The following is a 16,788-nucleotide window of genomic DNA, read 5'->3' as shown; positions in this document are numbered from 1 at the left end:
ATTAGCCCAACACCAATTCGTACAAAATAACCACGACGTTAATGATAATTAGAGGGAATCGTAGCAGCGTTCTCGTGGCACCGATTAGATTCACGAGCCGTGACTTGATCGAGTCGATCGATCCGTCGACTGGCGATGATGCGAGGTATGCGTTGTCTGCAGACGATGAGGTGCTCCATCCAATCCTGTTCAGAAAACGGTCTTCGCTCAGAACTGCAATTCCGTTTACCGCAAACAGAATGACTGATGTGTTAGACGACTGAGAGGGTGGTACTTACAATAAAATAAGGTGCCCAAGCCAAACATGAGAATGGAGAATTTGTAACGGAAAAAGATATCGTCGCGTCGAAGATGAGATAAAATTTAATTTGTTTGCATCACCGTGCAAATGACGTCTGCCGTGCCCTACGAGCCCGATGATTTCGATAATAATCCTTTTGCCGAGAGCAGCGTGATTGAACAATCTCAGGAACAGCAAGCCGTTGAGCCAAGCCAGCCGGCAACTGCGTCTCCGCCGGCCACAGACCCCCAAGCGCAGCCCAAAGAACAAGACTCTCCTTTCCATCCCCAACCCACCGACGACGATCTGAAAAGATACTTACCCGAGCGACTGAACAGAAACTCCTTTGAGCTGAGTATCAAGGTGGCGGAAATCGGCAATAACGGTGCCGAAATGGCTAAGAACCCGGTCTTTGTTCTGAATGCCTCGGTGAAGAATATTCCCGGATTCAGGAAACCTGTCTACAAAGACGTGAGGCGATCTTACAGAGAGCTCGAGGCAATCTATCGGTATTTGATCTACAACAACATTGAGGTGTTTGTACCTGCTCTGCCGACTATTCCCGTCCTATACAACGCTGGATCGCCCGAATTTGTCGCTGCACTGCAGTCTTCGGTGCAGCAATGGTTTGATAGGGTTTGCAGCAACCCAATCTTGATCCGCAACCAGGAGTTTGTGCTGTTTTTGGACCAAAACGACTTCAGTTACACGCCATCGAAAACCAAACCGAACAACAGCTCTGTGATGGCCACAGGACTCAAACGGCGCACATTGAAGCAGTTCCAGCCTCCATACGACGCATCACACGAACTGGCCGCTTATAGGCCAATGATCAAAAGCATTTATGTGAACGCGCAGAAACTGGTTGAGAAACTGGACAAACTGTTGAGGCTGCAGAAATCGTCCTGGCTCGTGAACTCTGACTTCTACAACATGCTCGCAGGGTTCCAGGCTCTTGAGGAAAGTCCCGAAATGGCCAAAATGTGGGTCAAGCTGAACAAAGTGATGCAACTGTATAACGAGATGGACCTGGTCGAAGGTGTCAGCTTGACGGCCGCTCTGACCGAATTCTTTCAACTACTGACCGACGACTGCTACAATATCAAGGAGTCACTGACGAACCGTCATCTGCTGATGCGCGAGCTCCTGAACGCAGAGGAAACCACGAAAAAACGCCATTCTATAATCGCAAGACTAAAGACAAAGTCCATCATCGACCCAGTCAAGGTCGACGAAGCCATCCGCGCCCTGGAAATGGCCAGCAATTACGAGAAGGAACTCAAGTACCAAGTGAAAAGAACCACCTACGAGATGCTGATCGAAGCCGAGGACTTCTTGGCGTACTTGACAGATCTGGCTAAGAAAACTTTCAAGAGTCTTGCGCAACAGCAAATTCAACAGCAGCGCAAGAAACTTCATCTTCTCAACACGAACAAGCTGATCCACCCAACAGAGTCTCTCAGCAAACTTGGTCGCGAGAACATGCCGCACAACGTGCGAAGCGAACCTGGCTCAAAAGACTCTTCAGACCCGTGGAACTCGCGGCCGAAAAAGAAGTTCGAAACTGAACTGAGCGACCCGTTGACGGCCGAGTCGTCACCGGGAAACGAGCTTGCTGACCAGCTCGCTCGCCTGGACGCCAAGAGCGCTGCCAGCTTGCTAGCCAACTCAACGTTTTAGTCTCCTGGTGCACGGGTGTGTGTCACGTCTAAATATCATAATATGTAGACATTAAATGATGGTAGAATATGTTTAAGAAGAAGATAGGGCTTTTGCACAAGAAGGGAGAGAAAGAGCAACAGTCGCCGTCACCGTCGCCATCGCCGGAGCCTTCTTTGCGGCCCTCGCTCAAGTCGCCAATCAATCTTCCCCGGTCGCGCGGCGCTTCAGGAGTTTCCGCAGGTTTAGATTCCGTGCCGTTTTCTATAGAGGAGCTCCAGACCTACGGAGTGGCAGGCAAGGTTAAGACCGTGGCCTTTGATCCATTGCAGAGCCTGATGGCAATTGTTTCCGACTACAACCATGTACACATTTTCGGACAGAGCCGGGTGAGCTGTGCTCTAACATTGAACACCACAAGTGCCATTCGGTCTCTGCGGTTTGTTAAGGGCGTGTATCTGGTGGCTGTGGACTCTCTTAAGACCATTTTTGTGATATCCCTGGCTGCCAAAAAGGTGCTGCACAAGATTGTCACGAGCGGCCAGATCACTGCGTTCGAGACAGACTACTCATTGGAGTTTATATACGTTGGATTCAACAACGGGCTTGTGAAGGCTTTCAACATAGAAAGCGGCCTCGAAACTATTCTGTCGTTGCGAGAACAGCAATTCAACACATTCATACTAGAGACTGACGTGCACGTGTCTTCGATCAAGTTGAATCCGCGAGACTTTGGCACTCTTCTAATTTCCTATACCAAGATGACCATCGAGTTCAATCTTGCGGAAAACAAGGCAGTCAAGGAGTTCGTGTACAAATTACCAAAGGGAGCCCCGGGGGGAGAAAATGCGACGTACGACTACGACGCTTCCGGCTACTACATCCCGAACGTTGTTCAGTCGCTATGGCATCCTAACGGTCTCCATGTTGTCACTATCCACGACGACAACTCGCTGGTTTTCTGGGACGCTCTCACAGGGGAGCAGATACTAGCGCGCTCGCTCTTTGACAGCTACATTGACTCACCGTCGGGAGACACTCATCACGGTCCCAAAATGACGAGAATAAAAAAAGCTGCGTGGCTGTGCGAACACGATCCCGAGCGCACCTCCTTGCTGTTCTGCGGAGGAGACTCGTTTGAGACTGAGGGGTACCACCAGCTCGTGCGCATGGATTTTGGGCGCATGTTGTCGTACTCAATGACAAGCTATACACAGATGGCGAAGTACTACGCGCAGCCAAAGCAGCAGAACATTTTTGCGATCCACGCAGCTGCCAATATTGTTGATTTTATTCCGCTCGGAGAGGCGTCGCCCTACTATGATGGGAACCATGACCCAAAACTCATAGCGCTCACTCTGAGCGACGGGTCGCTAAAGTTCATGAACTATCCGACCGGGAACCTCTCTTTCAAGGCCAGCTATTTCCCGTCCACGATCTCGTGGCTGAATCCTAAAATTACGTTCTCGGCCTCTGCATTTATCGACAAGAGGGTCCTCAATGGCATGATCGACACTCAAGGCTCCCGAAACAGCATTCTAAAAGGAGGAATCCCCGGCAGGCCAAAGTACAAGGCAGACGTGGGGTCTGTCATCGTTTCGGGCCACGAAAATGGCTACATCCGCATCTGGAACTCTTCTGAGGGGGAGCTCGACAGCTCTACAGCCTTTGAGATTGACATCTCGAGAATTCTTTTGGACGACTCGCCCCAGCACTCCATCTCAAAGGTGTCCTTTGCTGCCGAGCAGCTCGAGCTTTCCTGCAGCATGTACAACAACGACGTGCTGCTTTTTTCGTACCAACAGAACAAGAAATACCAGCCTGCACAGGGCGACTTGAATCGGCGAATGAGCTCATTGGAGCTCTCGTCTACGAAGGCGGAGCGACAAGTTATTGATATCAGCGACCGTGCTCCAAGAGACATGAAGAAAGGATTTCTGCCCAAAGTGCTGGTGAAAAGCATGGGATATGGCAAGGTGACGGCTTTGTGCAACAGCAATGTTGGATTCGTTGGCATTGGCTACGAGTCAGGACAGCTCGTGGTGATCGACCGCAGATCGAACACTGTGATTTATAACACGCAACTCATTGATGACGGGCTCTCGCTGCCTATTGTGCCGACTGCAATTGAGTTTGCCTACGGCCAACCTGGATTACTGATGATCGTGGGGACCCGGATAGGACGACTTCTTGTGTTTGAGGTCATCTCGGGTGTACGGTTTTCTCTACGGCTGGCGGAGCAAGTCGATTCCAACGATGCCGAGATCTTGGAAATTATCCCCATCAATTCGGAGACAGGACGTCCAAGTACGGCGTCCATCCGCCATCTGAGCTCGCCGTTACCGGCAGACAAAACGCCGCTCTCTATTATTGCGGCGTCGTCGAGCGACATACGGATTGTGAAGAACGGGTCAAAGATGGCACACAAGACGTTCGGAAAGGGCGAACTGTCCAAAATCGGCATCACAGGCACAAAAACACAGAAAGGAAACGTTGCTTTCTGCTTGGTAGCCCTAATGGGGGCTACGAAAAAAATGGCCGTCTACACGATTCCGTCCCTTTCTGAACTGTCCAGCATGCGCGTTCCGTACCGTCTGGAGGCCAAGTACACCCCGCAGAGCTCTGTGCTGCCGCTAGGCGATGTTTTTCTGAGAATCAGCGAGACAGAGGCGGCCTTGGTTAACATCATGGGCCTGCGTCAGCCGGTCATGTCCTTGGAAACGATCAACGGCGACGACGTGCTGTTTCTGCGGAACATTTTGATACCATACCGGCCGTCCACAAACTACTTTGTCAAGGGCACGTCGTCGCTGTCGTACGCAAAACTATATCGTATGCTTGTTGGACGCGAACGGCCGGAAAAAACAAACCATCCGGAGTATGAACTGGCTTGGGACATTTCGCCGTACAATCCAGCAAACTACAGCTTGATGGGTACGGCGAAGCCAAAGTACTACGACCCGAACGCGTTACACCAGCAGCCGGGCTTGACGGATAAGCCGGTCTCGCCTATTAGCGTGTCCACTGTGACGAGGAACATTTCGAGATGGAAGCAGCACGCCCAGAACCGCCTGGACGTGGCAAATAACCGTGTGGAGAGCTACGTGAGCGATCTGAACGACGACTTCGACAAGTTTATCAGCGAAACCAAGAACGACGCCATCAAGGGTGCCATCAACAGCAAGCTGGGGCTCTGATCTGGGCTGGTGGTGCGAGGAGTTTTTTTTTTAAATTAAGGCCAAATAAATATTCAGAAAAATACCCTGTTTGACGTAAAATAAACACTATATGGAGCTTCTTCAGAACTTTATGAGCACGCCTAGCGCGAGCGAGAAGGAGGTCAGCGACTCAATTGCGACGCTCGTAGACCGCCTGTCGCATGCGACGCTACTGACCGACCGTCGGGCTGCTGTTTTGGGGCTTAAATCGTTCAGCAGACAGTATCGGGAGATTGTCATTGCCCACGGTCTCAAGAGCCTTGTTGCGACTCTGCACAAGGACGTGCTCGATCTTGACATTGTCAGGGCGGTGCTCGAAACGCTTTTAATTCTGTTTATTCGGGGCGAGGGCGATGAGGACCTAACAAGGAGCTGGATAAGCCAGCAGACTAGACTCAAGAACGGCAAGTATCCGTCGCCGAGTTTGGTGCTCGACAATGTGACGGACCAGTTTTCGCTGTGGATTTTTGACGAGCTGACTCAATCGGTGAAAAGTTTTGATATCCTGGTGGATCTCGTTGAAGCAGACGATCTTCATATCAAGCTGTACTCGTTGCAACTGCTCCAGGCACTATGTTCGACGCGGCCGCTGCGTACCAAAGAGCTAATCCTTAAGTCGCCGCTGGCGATTTCAAAGCTGTGCCAGGCGCTCGACGACCCCTACGAGCCGATCCGGAACGAGGCTATTCTGCTGCTGATGGGAGTCGTCAAGGACAACTTCCACATCCAGAAGCTGGTCGTTTTTGAGAATACATTCGAAAAATTGTACCGCATTATAGAGGACGAGGGCCGAATTGAGGGCAATATCGTCGTTCAGGACTGTTTGTCGCTGATCGCCAACTTGCTAAGATACAACGCCAGCAACCAGAAGTTTTTCATCGAGACCAATTGCATGTACAAGCTCGCAGAGTTTTTGGACCAGCCCCTGGCTGAGAGCGAATTAGGGCCGTTTGTGTGGAACGAGCAACGGCTCCAGAACCTGCTCACCACGCTTGACACATGCAGGCTGTTTGTGGCCGAAGGAGTTGAGGCCATTGAGCAGGCGCAGAGGGCTCTTGTGAGTTCTGACATTTTGATGCTGATTTTGCGTCTGGTATTTTCCATCAGCGTTCCGAACGTCGTCCGGGTCAATGCGCTTCTTACAACTGCAGATATCATCCGCTCGAACGCCGAGATCCAGCTACAGTTCTCCCAGATCGACGTCCCGTACATGGACCCCACGCTACCCGCTGCAGCACAGAAGATGGACGAGATCGTTCCCGTGATAGATGCGCTCCTCCACTGGTGTCTTTATGCGAACTCTGTCCATTTGTTTGATTTGCGGGTGGCCTCTGTGGTGGTGCTGCACGCGTACTTCAAGGACAATGAGGACGCCAAATACGCCTTTCTGAAAGATCAGAAATACGAGTTCAACAAACTCAACGGCGTTCCCGACAGCGAGGACGGTGAGCAAGATGGCGCGAACGGTGAGGCCGAAAATGATGCAAATGGCGAGAGCAGATCGGCTTCGACGTCCTTCACGGGAGCCAACTTGTTTGCCACGCTCATCAACGTCGACAACGACCTGCAACTGAACCCTTATAAAATCTGGTTTACGTGTCTGATTCTTATCTACGTGTTTGAGAACTATGACGAGGGCCGCGAACTGGCGATGTCTGTGCAGATTGGCAACGCAAGCGCCAACGAGGACGTGCTAAACATAATTGAGGCCGTCGGCCAGGCCCTTTGCTCGAGTCTGCGCTTCAAAGACCCGCGTGTCCCAATCGCCTATATGATGCTACTGAGCATCTGGCTCTGGGAGAATTTCCGAGCCGTGGACCTGTTTTTGCAGGACCAGTCCATTCTCGACCAGCTGCTTGCGTACCTTGTCGAGGCAAACGATGAGAACCTGCTAGCGCAGGGCATGGTGGTTGTTTTGCTGGCTATAGTGTACGAATTTACAAGAAAAAATTCGCCTGTGAGCCGCCAGCAGCTGAGCACGTTGCTGAGAAGCCGGGTCGGAGACAATGCGTTCAGTTTGAAGTTCCAGCAGTTCGAGAAGAGCGACGCGTTTTCTAACTACGACGAGGAAACTCTACTGAATCCAGAGAGAGACGACACGGGGCTGCCGCAGGTGTACTTCGACCCGTTGTTTGTGCAGCTCGTTAAGGAGAATTCCAGACGGCTCCGGGGAGCCATAGGTCACGATCCATCGTTTGAGCCTCTGGAGAAGCTCAGTTTCGACGCTTTTGAAACCGTTCAGAACGACTGCCTAGCGCTGGCCAACGATTTGAAGACTGTTCGCAAGGAGGCGGACGAGACGATCGCGAAACAGAAAGCTGAGATCGAGCGACTCGTTTCCGAGTACGACGAGCTTGCGCAGACATACGAGACTACAAAGAGCGAACTTGAGAAGCTTGAAAGAGACAGAGAGCTACTGGACACGAACTACACCAAGAGCTCTGAGGATATAAACAAGCTTACGCAGCTCAAGAATGAGCTGGAGCAGAATTTGTCGCAACTGTCCACGCAGCATAGGGAAGCAACCTCCAAGGTGACCTCGCTGGAAGCAAGCAATAAACAGCTCTCCGAGAAGCTCACCGTTATTGAGCAGCAAAAGAGCAAAGCAGAGGATGGAATCAACAAGATGAGCCGCGAATTGATGCAGCTGACAAAGGACAATGAGTCGCAGAGCAAAACGATAAAAACTCTGGAAAAAGAGGCACAGAAGACGGCGAAGGCCCACGAAAAGCTCCAGCAGCAAATAGCGCAGCAGCAGGAGAAGATTGCAGGACTGGAATCTAGAATTCATGGTCTGACTGTCGAGCTGAAAAAAGGTGACGAGAACTACATTGGTCTGCGAAAGACCTATGAGGAGACGGTTGGAAAATTAAAGGCGGCAGAGCAGGAGGTTGAAAGATTGCGTAGCACACATTTGGAGGCCACTCGGAGCCTTGAGTCGATAAGGAAGGAGACAGAGACGTCTACTAGTTCTCTGAAGAAGCAGCTTATGAGTCTGACTGCGCAGAAGGCCGAGCTGGAGGCATTGAATGAGGACATTAACCGCCAATTGGAGAATGTGAGTGCAGAGCGAGAGAAACTCCGCAAAGAGGCAGAGGACGAGCGAAAGCGGCTGCAAGAGGAGAAGCAGGCACTCGAAGATGAGAAGAACGAGCTCCGGAAGAACTGGGACGACGAGAAGCAGAGATTAGAGCAGGAGAAAGATATTCAGCTGAAGGAATACGAGGAAAAGCTCAAGCGGCTGGAGGGTTTGTCCAAGTCTTCTGCAGTGCTCGAGGAGAGGCTCGAACAGACTACACAGGAAAAGGAGGAGTTGGAGACGGCCGTTACGTCTCTGAAGAAGCAGCTTGGCGAGACGAGGGAGCTGAAGAACACAGCTACAGAGGAAAAGAAGTCGCTCGAGTCGACAATCTCAATGATCTCATTGAATGTGGAGGCCAAGGACGAAGAGTGTCGTCGGCTGATGAAGGAGGCAGAGGAATTGAGGAAGGAGAAGGAGAAGAAACTAGCCGATTTCTCAGAGCTGGAAAAGAAGCTTGCTGACTATGAATCTGTCAAAAAGGAACTTGACTCGCATTTGAGAGAGATAGAAGTTCTGAAAGCTGACCTGGAGAAGGAGAAGGCCGAAAAGAAAGAGCTTGTCGCAACGCACGAGAAAGAGTTGCAGAACCTCAAGTCTGAGTTAAGCGGCAAAGCTGAAGAGATTGAGAGGGAAAGGGCACTTTTGGCTGGAAACTCTGATTCCGTCGTCAAGGAGTATTCTCTCAAGATTAGTGCTTTGGATGAGAAGCTGAAAGAAACCGAAAAAGAGCGGGATGCAGAGCTCTCAAAATTAAAGGAGGAGGTGAAACTACTGTCGAGTGGAAAAGAGGAGTTGTTGAATTCAGAAAAATCCAAGGAGGCTGAAATCAAACTGCTACAGGACAGGCTGACACTCATGGAGGAGGGTTTGAAGCAGAAGGAGAGTGAGGTCGAGGCAAAGGGCGCCGAGCTTCATGCCCTCAAGGAGAAGATGAAGGAACAGCTTCGTGAGCTCGTGGATCTGAAGAAGCAATTGAAGGAAAACGGGAAGCTGAAGACGGATCTGTCAGAGCTCGAGGCATATCGAGAAAAAACCCAAGACTACGACGAGCTACAAAAGAGGGGGGCCGAATATGACGAACTGAAGAAGAAAACTGCAGATTACGAGACGCTGAAGTCTAAGGCCGCCGAACAGGAGCAGCTGCAGAAACAGGTAGTCGAATTAGAGCAAAAGCTCAAGGATGCTGAAAGCAGACAGAAAGACATGGTCCCTAAAGGAGACCTTGACGATCTGATGTTGCTAATGAGCGAGCTAGACGAAAAAAACAAGCAGATGAAGCTGAAACTCAAGTCGTTAGGCGAGGAGGTGAGCGACTTTAGCGACGAGTCCGACGACGACGACGACGACGACGACGAGTAGCGTATAGAATGTATATAGTGATTGCGAAACGGGAAGATGAGGTAATAACAAGGCAACAACACTTTAGGTTCGCAGAAACATTATGAACTGCTCAGTGGACGTGCTAGCAAGTTAGCATAGTTGGAGCTCCGTACGTTGCCTTATATTTGCGAGGCATGCAAGAAGCAAAAGGTGCTATATTTTTTTATTTTTGATTCCAGAGGTATATATCGAGCTACGATTGAAGAGAAACCTCACAAAACACGGTATGGGTATTTTATCGGCTCCAATTCCACAGTTACAATTGTGTCCCAGGTAATGATTATTAGGTAAGATTTTCTGCAGGCATGCTATGCTACCTTGGTGAGTGACACTTCGCTTAAATCTTTTTGCACAGCCTGCATTTCCCCGGACCCCACACTTGGAAATTCACATGCAAGAGCAAAAGTATATAAGCTGCCATGCTCCGCTATGCTTCTTCATGGGTGAGGTAGAGCTTAAAGATCTTGTTGTGATTATTACAGGCGCCGGCGGAGGCCTCGGAAGACAGTACGCGCTGGGCTTTGCCTCTCGCGGTGCCAAGGTCGTTGTGAACGACTTAGGGGGCACGCTTGGCGGATCGGGCACGTCCACAAAGGCAGCTGATGTTGTTGTCAACGAAATTCGCACAGCTGGCGGCACGGCCGTCGCCAACTACGACAATGTGGTGACTAATCCTGAGGGAATTGTCCGGACAGCTGTCGAGGCGTTTGGCACGGTGCATGTTCTCGTCAACAACGCTGGAATATTGAAGGACGCTGCATTCAAAAATATGACTGAAAAACAGTTTCTTGATGTTCTGGACGTCCATCTAAATGGAGCATTCAAGCTCACCAAACTGTGCTGGCCGCTGTTCCGGCAGCAAAAGTTCGGCAGAATCATCATGACCGCGTCTCCCGCCGGTCTGTACGGCAACTTTGGACAGACAAACTACTCTGCTGCCAAAATGGGGCTAGTGGGACTTGCAGAGACACTGGCCAAGGAGGGAGTCAAGTACGACATCAAGGCAAACGCCATTGCTCCGGTCGCCAAGTCCAGAATGACAGAGACAGTCTTGCCACCAGACGTGCTAAAAAAACTGCTGCCCGAAAAGGTTGCTCCCCTGGTTCTGTATTTGTCGTCCCGTGGTTGCAGCTGCTCCGGATGCATATTTGAGGTGGCGGCTGGTCTTTTTGCGCAAATCAGATGGGAGCGCAGCAGCGGTCTCTTGCTCAAACCAGACAATTCCTTCACACCAGAGGCCATTCTCAACAGGTTCTCGGAGGTCACAGATTTCAAGAATGCTCAGCATCCTACGCAGCTAAATGACTACAACTCCTTGCTGGAAGAAGCAAAAAAGCTTCCTCCAAACGACCAGGGAAATACCAGAATATCCTCACTGAAAGACAAAGTGGTCATCATCACAGGGGCAGGCTCGGGCCTCGGAAGACACCATGCACTGTGGTTTGCCAGGTACGGTGCTAAGGTCGTTGTGAACGATTTCCAGGACCCTTCAGGCGTGGTGGACGAAATTCGGAAAGCTGGAGGGACAGCGGTTGGCGCTCGGTTTAACGTCTTCAGCGAGGCGGACAGAATTGTTAAAACTGCGTTGGATGCATTTGGCACTGTCAACGTCCTTGTCAACAACGCAGGCATCCTTAGAGACCGCTCTTTCGCCAAAATGTCGCAGCAGGAGTGGGATCACGTGATCCAGATCCATCTGGTGGCCACGTTCCGGCTTTGCAAGCTTGTGTGGCCCATTTTCCTCGAGCAAAAAGGCGGCATCATCATCAATACGACCTCGACGTCGGGAATCTACGGCAATTTTGGTCAGGCAAACTACGCCGCAGCCAAAGCTGCCGTTCTCTCATTCACGCGCAGTCTTTCTTTGGAAGGTGCCAAGGCCAACATTCGGTGCAACGCTATCGCTCCGCACGCAGAAACGTCAATGACGAAGACCATATTCAAGAGCGACGAGCTCAATAAGTTCAGTCCTGATCAGGTCTCGCCGCTTGTTGTTCTCCTGGCGAGCGACGAAGTGAAGGTGAGCGGCGAGCTGTATGAAGTCGGTGCCGGGTGGATTGGCAATACGCGGTGGCAGCGGGCCGTTGGTGCAGTTTCTCACGACGAGCATATTGCACCGGAATTTGTTGAGCAACATTGGGCCGAGATTACAGATTTCAGTAAGGGCATGAATATGAAGAGTGTCCAACAGTCAACAATGGCTATTTTGGAAAGCGTTGGGGGTAAAGATGAAGACGAAGATGAGGATGAGGAGGAGAACGAAGAAGAAGAAGAGGACGCGTCTGACAAGGCCGATGGATATTGCTATGACCACCGGCAGGTGATTATGTACAATCTCTCTGTTGGCTGTCACGCAGAAGAGCTCAAGTACGTGTATGAGAACGACGACGATTTCCAGGCTGTTCCAACATTTGGCGTGATTCCGTTCTTGAATGAGGGATCTGACTCGTTCGACTTCAGCGATTTGGTGAAGAATTTCGACATGACCAAGCTTCTCCATGGAGAGCACTATCTAAAAATTGCAAAGCAGATTCCTACCTCTGGAAAACTCAAAACAAAGTCCTTCCCTGTTGCTGTGTTCAACAAACACAAAAATGGTAAGAAGAACAGCTTGGTGATTGAGGGATACGAAACGTATGACGAAAAGGGAGAGCTCGTTTTCTACAATCAAGGGTCGTACTTTATTCGGAACAGCGAGACCGTCAGTGGAAAAGACGAAATATTCAACAAGCGGTCGATTCCGTTCTTGCAGAATAGCTTCGAGGCACGGGGCCGGCCAGATTTCGAGTCCACATACAAAACATTCACAGACCAGGCGGCATTGTACCGTCTGAACGGAGACTTCAACCCGTTGCACATCGATCCTGTCTTTGCCCGCGGCGGGAACTTTTCGAGACCAATTCTCCACGGACTAGGAACGATGGGAATCAGTGCCAAACTCCTAATGGATCATTACGGCTTGTTTGACGAGATCAAAGTGAGGTTCACCAACGTGGTGTATCCAGGTGAGCAGCTCAAAGTGCTGGGCTGGAGGAGCGGCCAGACGGTGATTTTCCAGACTTGGAGCGTCGAGAGAAACTGTTTGGTGATTGACCGCGCCGGAATACGTCTCAAACAATCAAAGCCCAAGATGTGATGTATTAAAGTTTATTACGTTGCTTTATAACGGCCGCTGTCCCACGTCTCATTCAGATGATGGCCCAACAAGGATTGACTCAATTTGACCAGCCTGTGGTCGGAGTCGTCGTTGGTTCTTTCCACGACGGCCTTGTACTGCTCCAGAGCAGAGTGTAGCTCGTCTATGTTGGACACACCGATCACTGTCTTTCCCTGTTTCGGCAGCCACTCGCGAATGGCGAACCGCGTAGCCAGCTCAGCCAGTTCAGTGTTGTGGTGCTCTTTGAGAACAGTAGCCAGATCAGAGCACGCCTGCTTCAATTTCTGTGAGCCCGGGTGGAACGGTCTGGTTTCCTGAGATCGGAGCAGCGACATGGACAATATGGAGGCATTGTTCAGCAGCTGAATGCCTGTTTCCATGAACTTGCCGTACCACTGCGCCAAAAGCGTGTTTTGCAGACACATGTTTGAGTAACTGAGCACCAGGTCCAGTTTTCCGATATCTGGCTTCGACACACACTCAGACGCAATACGGTGGAGGAACGGGACCGGGTAGCCGGAAATACCAACGTATCTAACGACTCCCTGCTGTTTGAGTTCCACCAGCGTTCGGAGCGCCTCGAAAATCCTCTCGTCGTCCACAAACTCCACGTCGTGCAAATACACCACGTCCAAGTAGTCTGTGTTGAGCCGCGTCAGGGACCGATAGATCGACGTTCTGACCCAATCTTGCGAGTAGTCAAACTCATCCAGCTGGATACGGCCCACTTTGGTGCAGATGTAGTAGTTGTCGCGAGACACTTTCCCCGAGTCGAGCAATTTCTTCAAAGCGTCACCAATTAGTTCCTCAGAAGGCCCGTAATAGGGAGACGTATCGATAGCGTTGATACCACTTTCGAGGGCTGTGTACAACAGGTCGCGGATGCGTATGGAATACGGGTCGTCGTTGTACTGGGTATTGAACGTTGCACCGCCCAGAATGAGCGGCGAGATATCTTGGAGACGGCCAGACACTTTAGGGAGACTCATAAGAAAATTGACAAGTTTATTTTTTCAGCTGGGAAAATATAGTATATTGCATATGGGTCTTAAAAGAGCTGCTCCTGAGGCTGTCGGCCCGGAGTTCCAATTTGAGGTGAGTTAGCGCCAATTCGGGTGTGCTGTTGCTGACATCAAGCTTGGAAGCGAGAAGAGACGCGTTAGTGTGCGCAAGTTCAAGGGGGCTACTCTAGTTGATATCAGGGAGTACTACCAAAAAGACGGGAAATGGCTGCCTGGGTCCAAGGTAAGTGGACAATTGTGTTTTTGGAGGGTCTAACGACAGGGAATCGCCCTCACAGAGGACCAGTGGAAGGCGCTTCGCGGGCTGGTGGGCGAGATCGACGACTCGATCTCGCAGCTGGAGCCAGAACAGAAAAAGTACAAGAGCGAGGAGAAAGTTGTCAACAGCGACGAGGAGCCGGCAAAGGAGTCTGGAGAAGAGCAGGAAGACGACTCCGAATCCGACAAGGACCAGAAGGCGGCATAGAGCTTTATGTGGATATATTTCAAAAACCGTTTCTGAGAAATTCTTATCTTTTTCCGAGTAGTTCTAGATTGCTATGAGCGAAATCACACCTCGGCGTTCCAGCAAAGTTTCAGAGCACGAGACGGACGCGTTTGGAGTGAGGCACAACGACGTATCGTCCGACTCGTCGGCCGGCTTTGACCCCCTGATCGACCACAGACGCCATTCGTTGGCCACAGGCTTGTCAAAGTCGCAGCGCCCGCGCAAAAGAGGTTTCAGTCTGAGTGCTCCCGTCATGGCAGCAGATAGACCGAAAAACCGGCTCAGCACGGTGGTGGCAGCAGGACACCCAGTTTCTCCCGGCTCGATAGACGAGATAGGCGAGTCCAAGTTCAGGAGGTTCAAGAGTTACAACAACGCCCTCAAGCAGAACAAATCCATTTCCGAGGGAATACAGTACAAGACAGAGAATCCGTTTGAGTCCTCGTTGAGAGACCAGTCCGCGAAAGGCGTGCTGCAGGATCTGGCTGAACATGAGCCGTACAATTCGAATAACGACGACCAGAGCTCAAACTCCGTCTACGGTTCGTCAAACCCGTCTTCCCGCCGCTCCTCGAACGCGTCGTCTCTGGACGACGTGTGTGTTCCCGTGGAGAGTTTTGACGAAGCCGGGAAACGGAAGATGTGGCCGGACATCTCTGTGCTACAGGAGTTTGTGGACGAGGAGCTGCAGGAGTTTAAAAAGATCAGCGAAGCGTCCGCCTCGCTCTCCAGACAGTCGTCCCCAGCGCAAGGCGAGGAGAGAATCAACTTCGAGTATCCGCTGGTCTCGAACATCGAGCCGAGCGAATCTGAGCCGTTGCTGGTGCAGGCCGAAAACGAACAGAAAGCTCTCAATGGTCGTCTGCGGCCGCAGCGAGTGGTTCCCTGGAACAACCGTAAACCTCTGAACGACTTGCCCGAGCTGCAGCAGCCCAAAAGTCTTCGATTCACGTATTTCAGGGAAGACCTCGAGAACACTATTCATGCCTCCAATATCTCGGGGCTGGTGCAAAAATACACTCTTTCAGAGTTGTTTTCCCCTTCGACGCAAGAGTATAATCCACAGCCTAATGTGCCACATCCCAACATGACTTCTGTTCAGTCGTCGCAGAACAGTCTGAAGCCCAAAGTCACAGGAACAAGCACGCCCACGCCCTCGGTGGCAGCGGACAGTTCGTCGACAGCAGACGTGCCTCCCTTCTGGCTTGACGTTCTCAACCCAACGGAGGAAGAGATGAAGGTTCTGTCCAAGGCGTTCAGTATCCATCCGCTGACTACAGAGGACATTTTTATGGGCGAAACCAGAGAAAAGGTGGAACTGTTCAGAGACTACTATCTGGTCTGTTTCACAGCCTTTGACGTTGTTCTTGAGCACCAAAACCGCAAAAAAGCCATGGAGAGAGCAATGAACTCAGCTGCGTTCTCCGACGACGACAGCGTCAACAGCAAGCACCGCAAGAAAGCGTGGTATCGCCATATCGTGAGCCGTCTGTTGAAAAGCAAGTCCTCATCCAGCGACATTGACCATCCACGCGCATCTTCAATGGTCTCTAAAAGAAGAGACGGCGACAAGCGGAAGAAGAACGGCGAGCTCGAACCACTTAATATGTACATCATTGTGTTCAGAGACGGCGTCATCACGTTCCACCAGAAACCGACTCCGCACCCGGCAAACGTTCGGCGTAGAGTCCGCTTGCTCAAGGACTATCTCTCTGTCACTTCAGACTGGATAGGATACGCTCTCATTGACGACATCACCGATGCGTATGCCCCTCTGATAGAAAGCATCGAGGATGAGGTCAACGCGATAGAGGACGCTATTTTAGTGATGCAAAGTGGAATTGACTCGGAAGACGAGTCTTCTGGCTCCGACGACGACGACGACGACAAGATCTGGCTCAGCCTAAAGAGAAGGACGTCAACCGTCAACGACAAGGCGTCCATCAATTCATGGAGCTCGAAGTCTTCGCGGTCGACGTCCTCGTCCCAGGATACAAAGATTTTGAGCTGGAAACGCAAGGGAGACATGCTTCGCCGAATCGGAGACTGTCGTCGAAGGGTTATGTCGTTGCTGCGGCTTCTAGGTTTCAAGGCCGATGTTATAAAGGGCTTCTCCAAGAGATGCAACGAACAATGGGAGGTGGCTCCGAGGTCTGAAATTGGAATGTACTTGGGAGACATTCAGGACCACATCGTCACAATGGTGCAAAGTTTGAATCATTACGAAAAATTACTGGCCCGCTCTCACTCTAATTACCTCGCCCAGATCAACATAGACATGACGAAGGTGAACAATGACATGAACGACATTTTGGGCAAAATCACCATCCTTGGTTCCATTGTGTTGCCTCTGAACGTCGTGACGGGCCTATGGGGCATGAACTGTCTTGTCCCTGGCCAAAACTCGCCTGGATTGACATGGTTCTATGGCATCTGTGGAAGCATGTTTGTTTTTGCAGTTACAGCATATCTCTACGCAAGGAAAGTTAGTGGCATAGTCTAG

The 16,788-nt window shown here is 51.0% G+C and overlaps 8 protein-coding genes across 8 annotated transcripts; 7 read left to right on the top strand and 1 right to left on the bottom strand.

Annotated features, from left to right (window-relative positions):
• Positions 1-41: 41 nt before the first annotated feature.
• KL911_003419 (uncharacterized protein) lies at positions 42-263 on the top strand (the record flags this gene model as incomplete). Its single annotated transcript, XM_043198597.1, has 1 exon — positions 42-263. One exon carries the CDS (start codon positions 42-44, stop codon positions 261-263), a length of 222 nt encoding a protein of 73 aa, XP_043053750.1.
• Positions 264-388: 125 nt separating this feature from the next.
• On the top strand, positions 389-1,960 carry KL911_003418 (uncharacterized protein; the record flags this gene model as incomplete). Its single annotated transcript, XM_043198596.1, has 1 exon — positions 389-1,960. One exon carries the CDS (start codon positions 389-391, stop codon positions 1,958-1,960), a length of 1,572 nt encoding a protein of 523 aa, XP_043053749.1.
• A 68-nt stretch (positions 1,961-2,028) lies between these two features.
• On the top strand, positions 2,029-5,136 carry KL911_003417 (uncharacterized protein; the record flags this gene model as incomplete). Its single annotated transcript, XM_043198595.1, has 1 exon — positions 2,029-5,136. The coding sequence occupies one exon, from the start codon at positions 2,029-2,031 to the stop codon at positions 5,134-5,136; it is 3,108 nt and encodes a 1,035-aa protein (XP_043053748.1).
• Positions 5,137-5,227: 91 nt separating this feature from the next.
• On the top strand, positions 5,228-9,598 carry KL911_003416 (uncharacterized protein; the record flags this gene model as incomplete). Its single annotated transcript, XM_043198594.1, has 1 exon — positions 5,228-9,598. The coding sequence occupies one exon, from the start codon at positions 5,228-5,230 to the stop codon at positions 9,596-9,598; it is 4,371 nt and encodes a 1,456-aa protein (XP_043053747.1).
• A 460-nt stretch (positions 9,599-10,058) lies between these two features.
• Positions 10,059-12,755, top strand: KL911_003415 (uncharacterized protein; the record flags this gene model as incomplete). Its single annotated transcript, XM_043198593.1, has 1 exon — positions 10,059-12,755. One exon carries the CDS (start codon positions 10,059-10,061, stop codon positions 12,753-12,755), a length of 2,697 nt encoding a protein of 898 aa, XP_043053746.1.
• Positions 12,756-12,769: 14 nt separating this feature from the next.
• On the bottom strand, positions 12,770-13,765 carry KL911_003414 (uncharacterized protein; the record flags this gene model as incomplete). The annotated part of the gene is made up of 1 exon (XM_043198592.1): positions 12,770-13,765. The coding sequence occupies one exon, from the start codon at positions 13,763-13,765 to the stop codon at positions 12,770-12,772; it is 996 nt and encodes a 331-aa protein (XP_043053745.1).
• Positions 13,766-13,817: 52 nt separating this feature from the next.
• Positions 13,818-14,264, top strand: KL911_003413 (uncharacterized protein; the record flags this gene model as incomplete). The annotated part of the gene is made up of 2 exons (XM_043198591.1): positions 13,818-13,871; positions 14,085-14,264. 2 exons carry the CDS (start codon positions 13,818-13,820, stop codon positions 14,262-14,264), a joined length of 234 nt encoding a protein of 77 aa, XP_043053744.1.
• Positions 14,265-14,337: 73 nt separating this feature from the next.
• KL911_003412 (uncharacterized protein) lies at positions 14,338-16,788 on the top strand (the record flags this gene model as incomplete). Its single annotated transcript, XM_043198590.1, has 1 exon — positions 14,338-16,788. One exon carries the CDS (start codon positions 14,338-14,340, stop codon positions 16,786-16,788), a length of 2,451 nt encoding a protein of 816 aa, XP_043053743.1.

The sequence above is a fragment of the Ogataea haglerorum genome, assembly GCF_019207285.1.
Source record: "Ogataea haglerorum isolate 81-453-3 chromosome Unknown 81-453-3_NODE_9_length_481884_cov_97.824832, whole genome shotgun sequence".
NCBI lineage: Eukaryota > Fungi > Ascomycota > Pichiomycetes > Pichiales > Pichiaceae > Ogataea > Ogataea haglerorum.
This window is presented reverse-complemented; position numbering and strand designations above follow the sequence as displayed.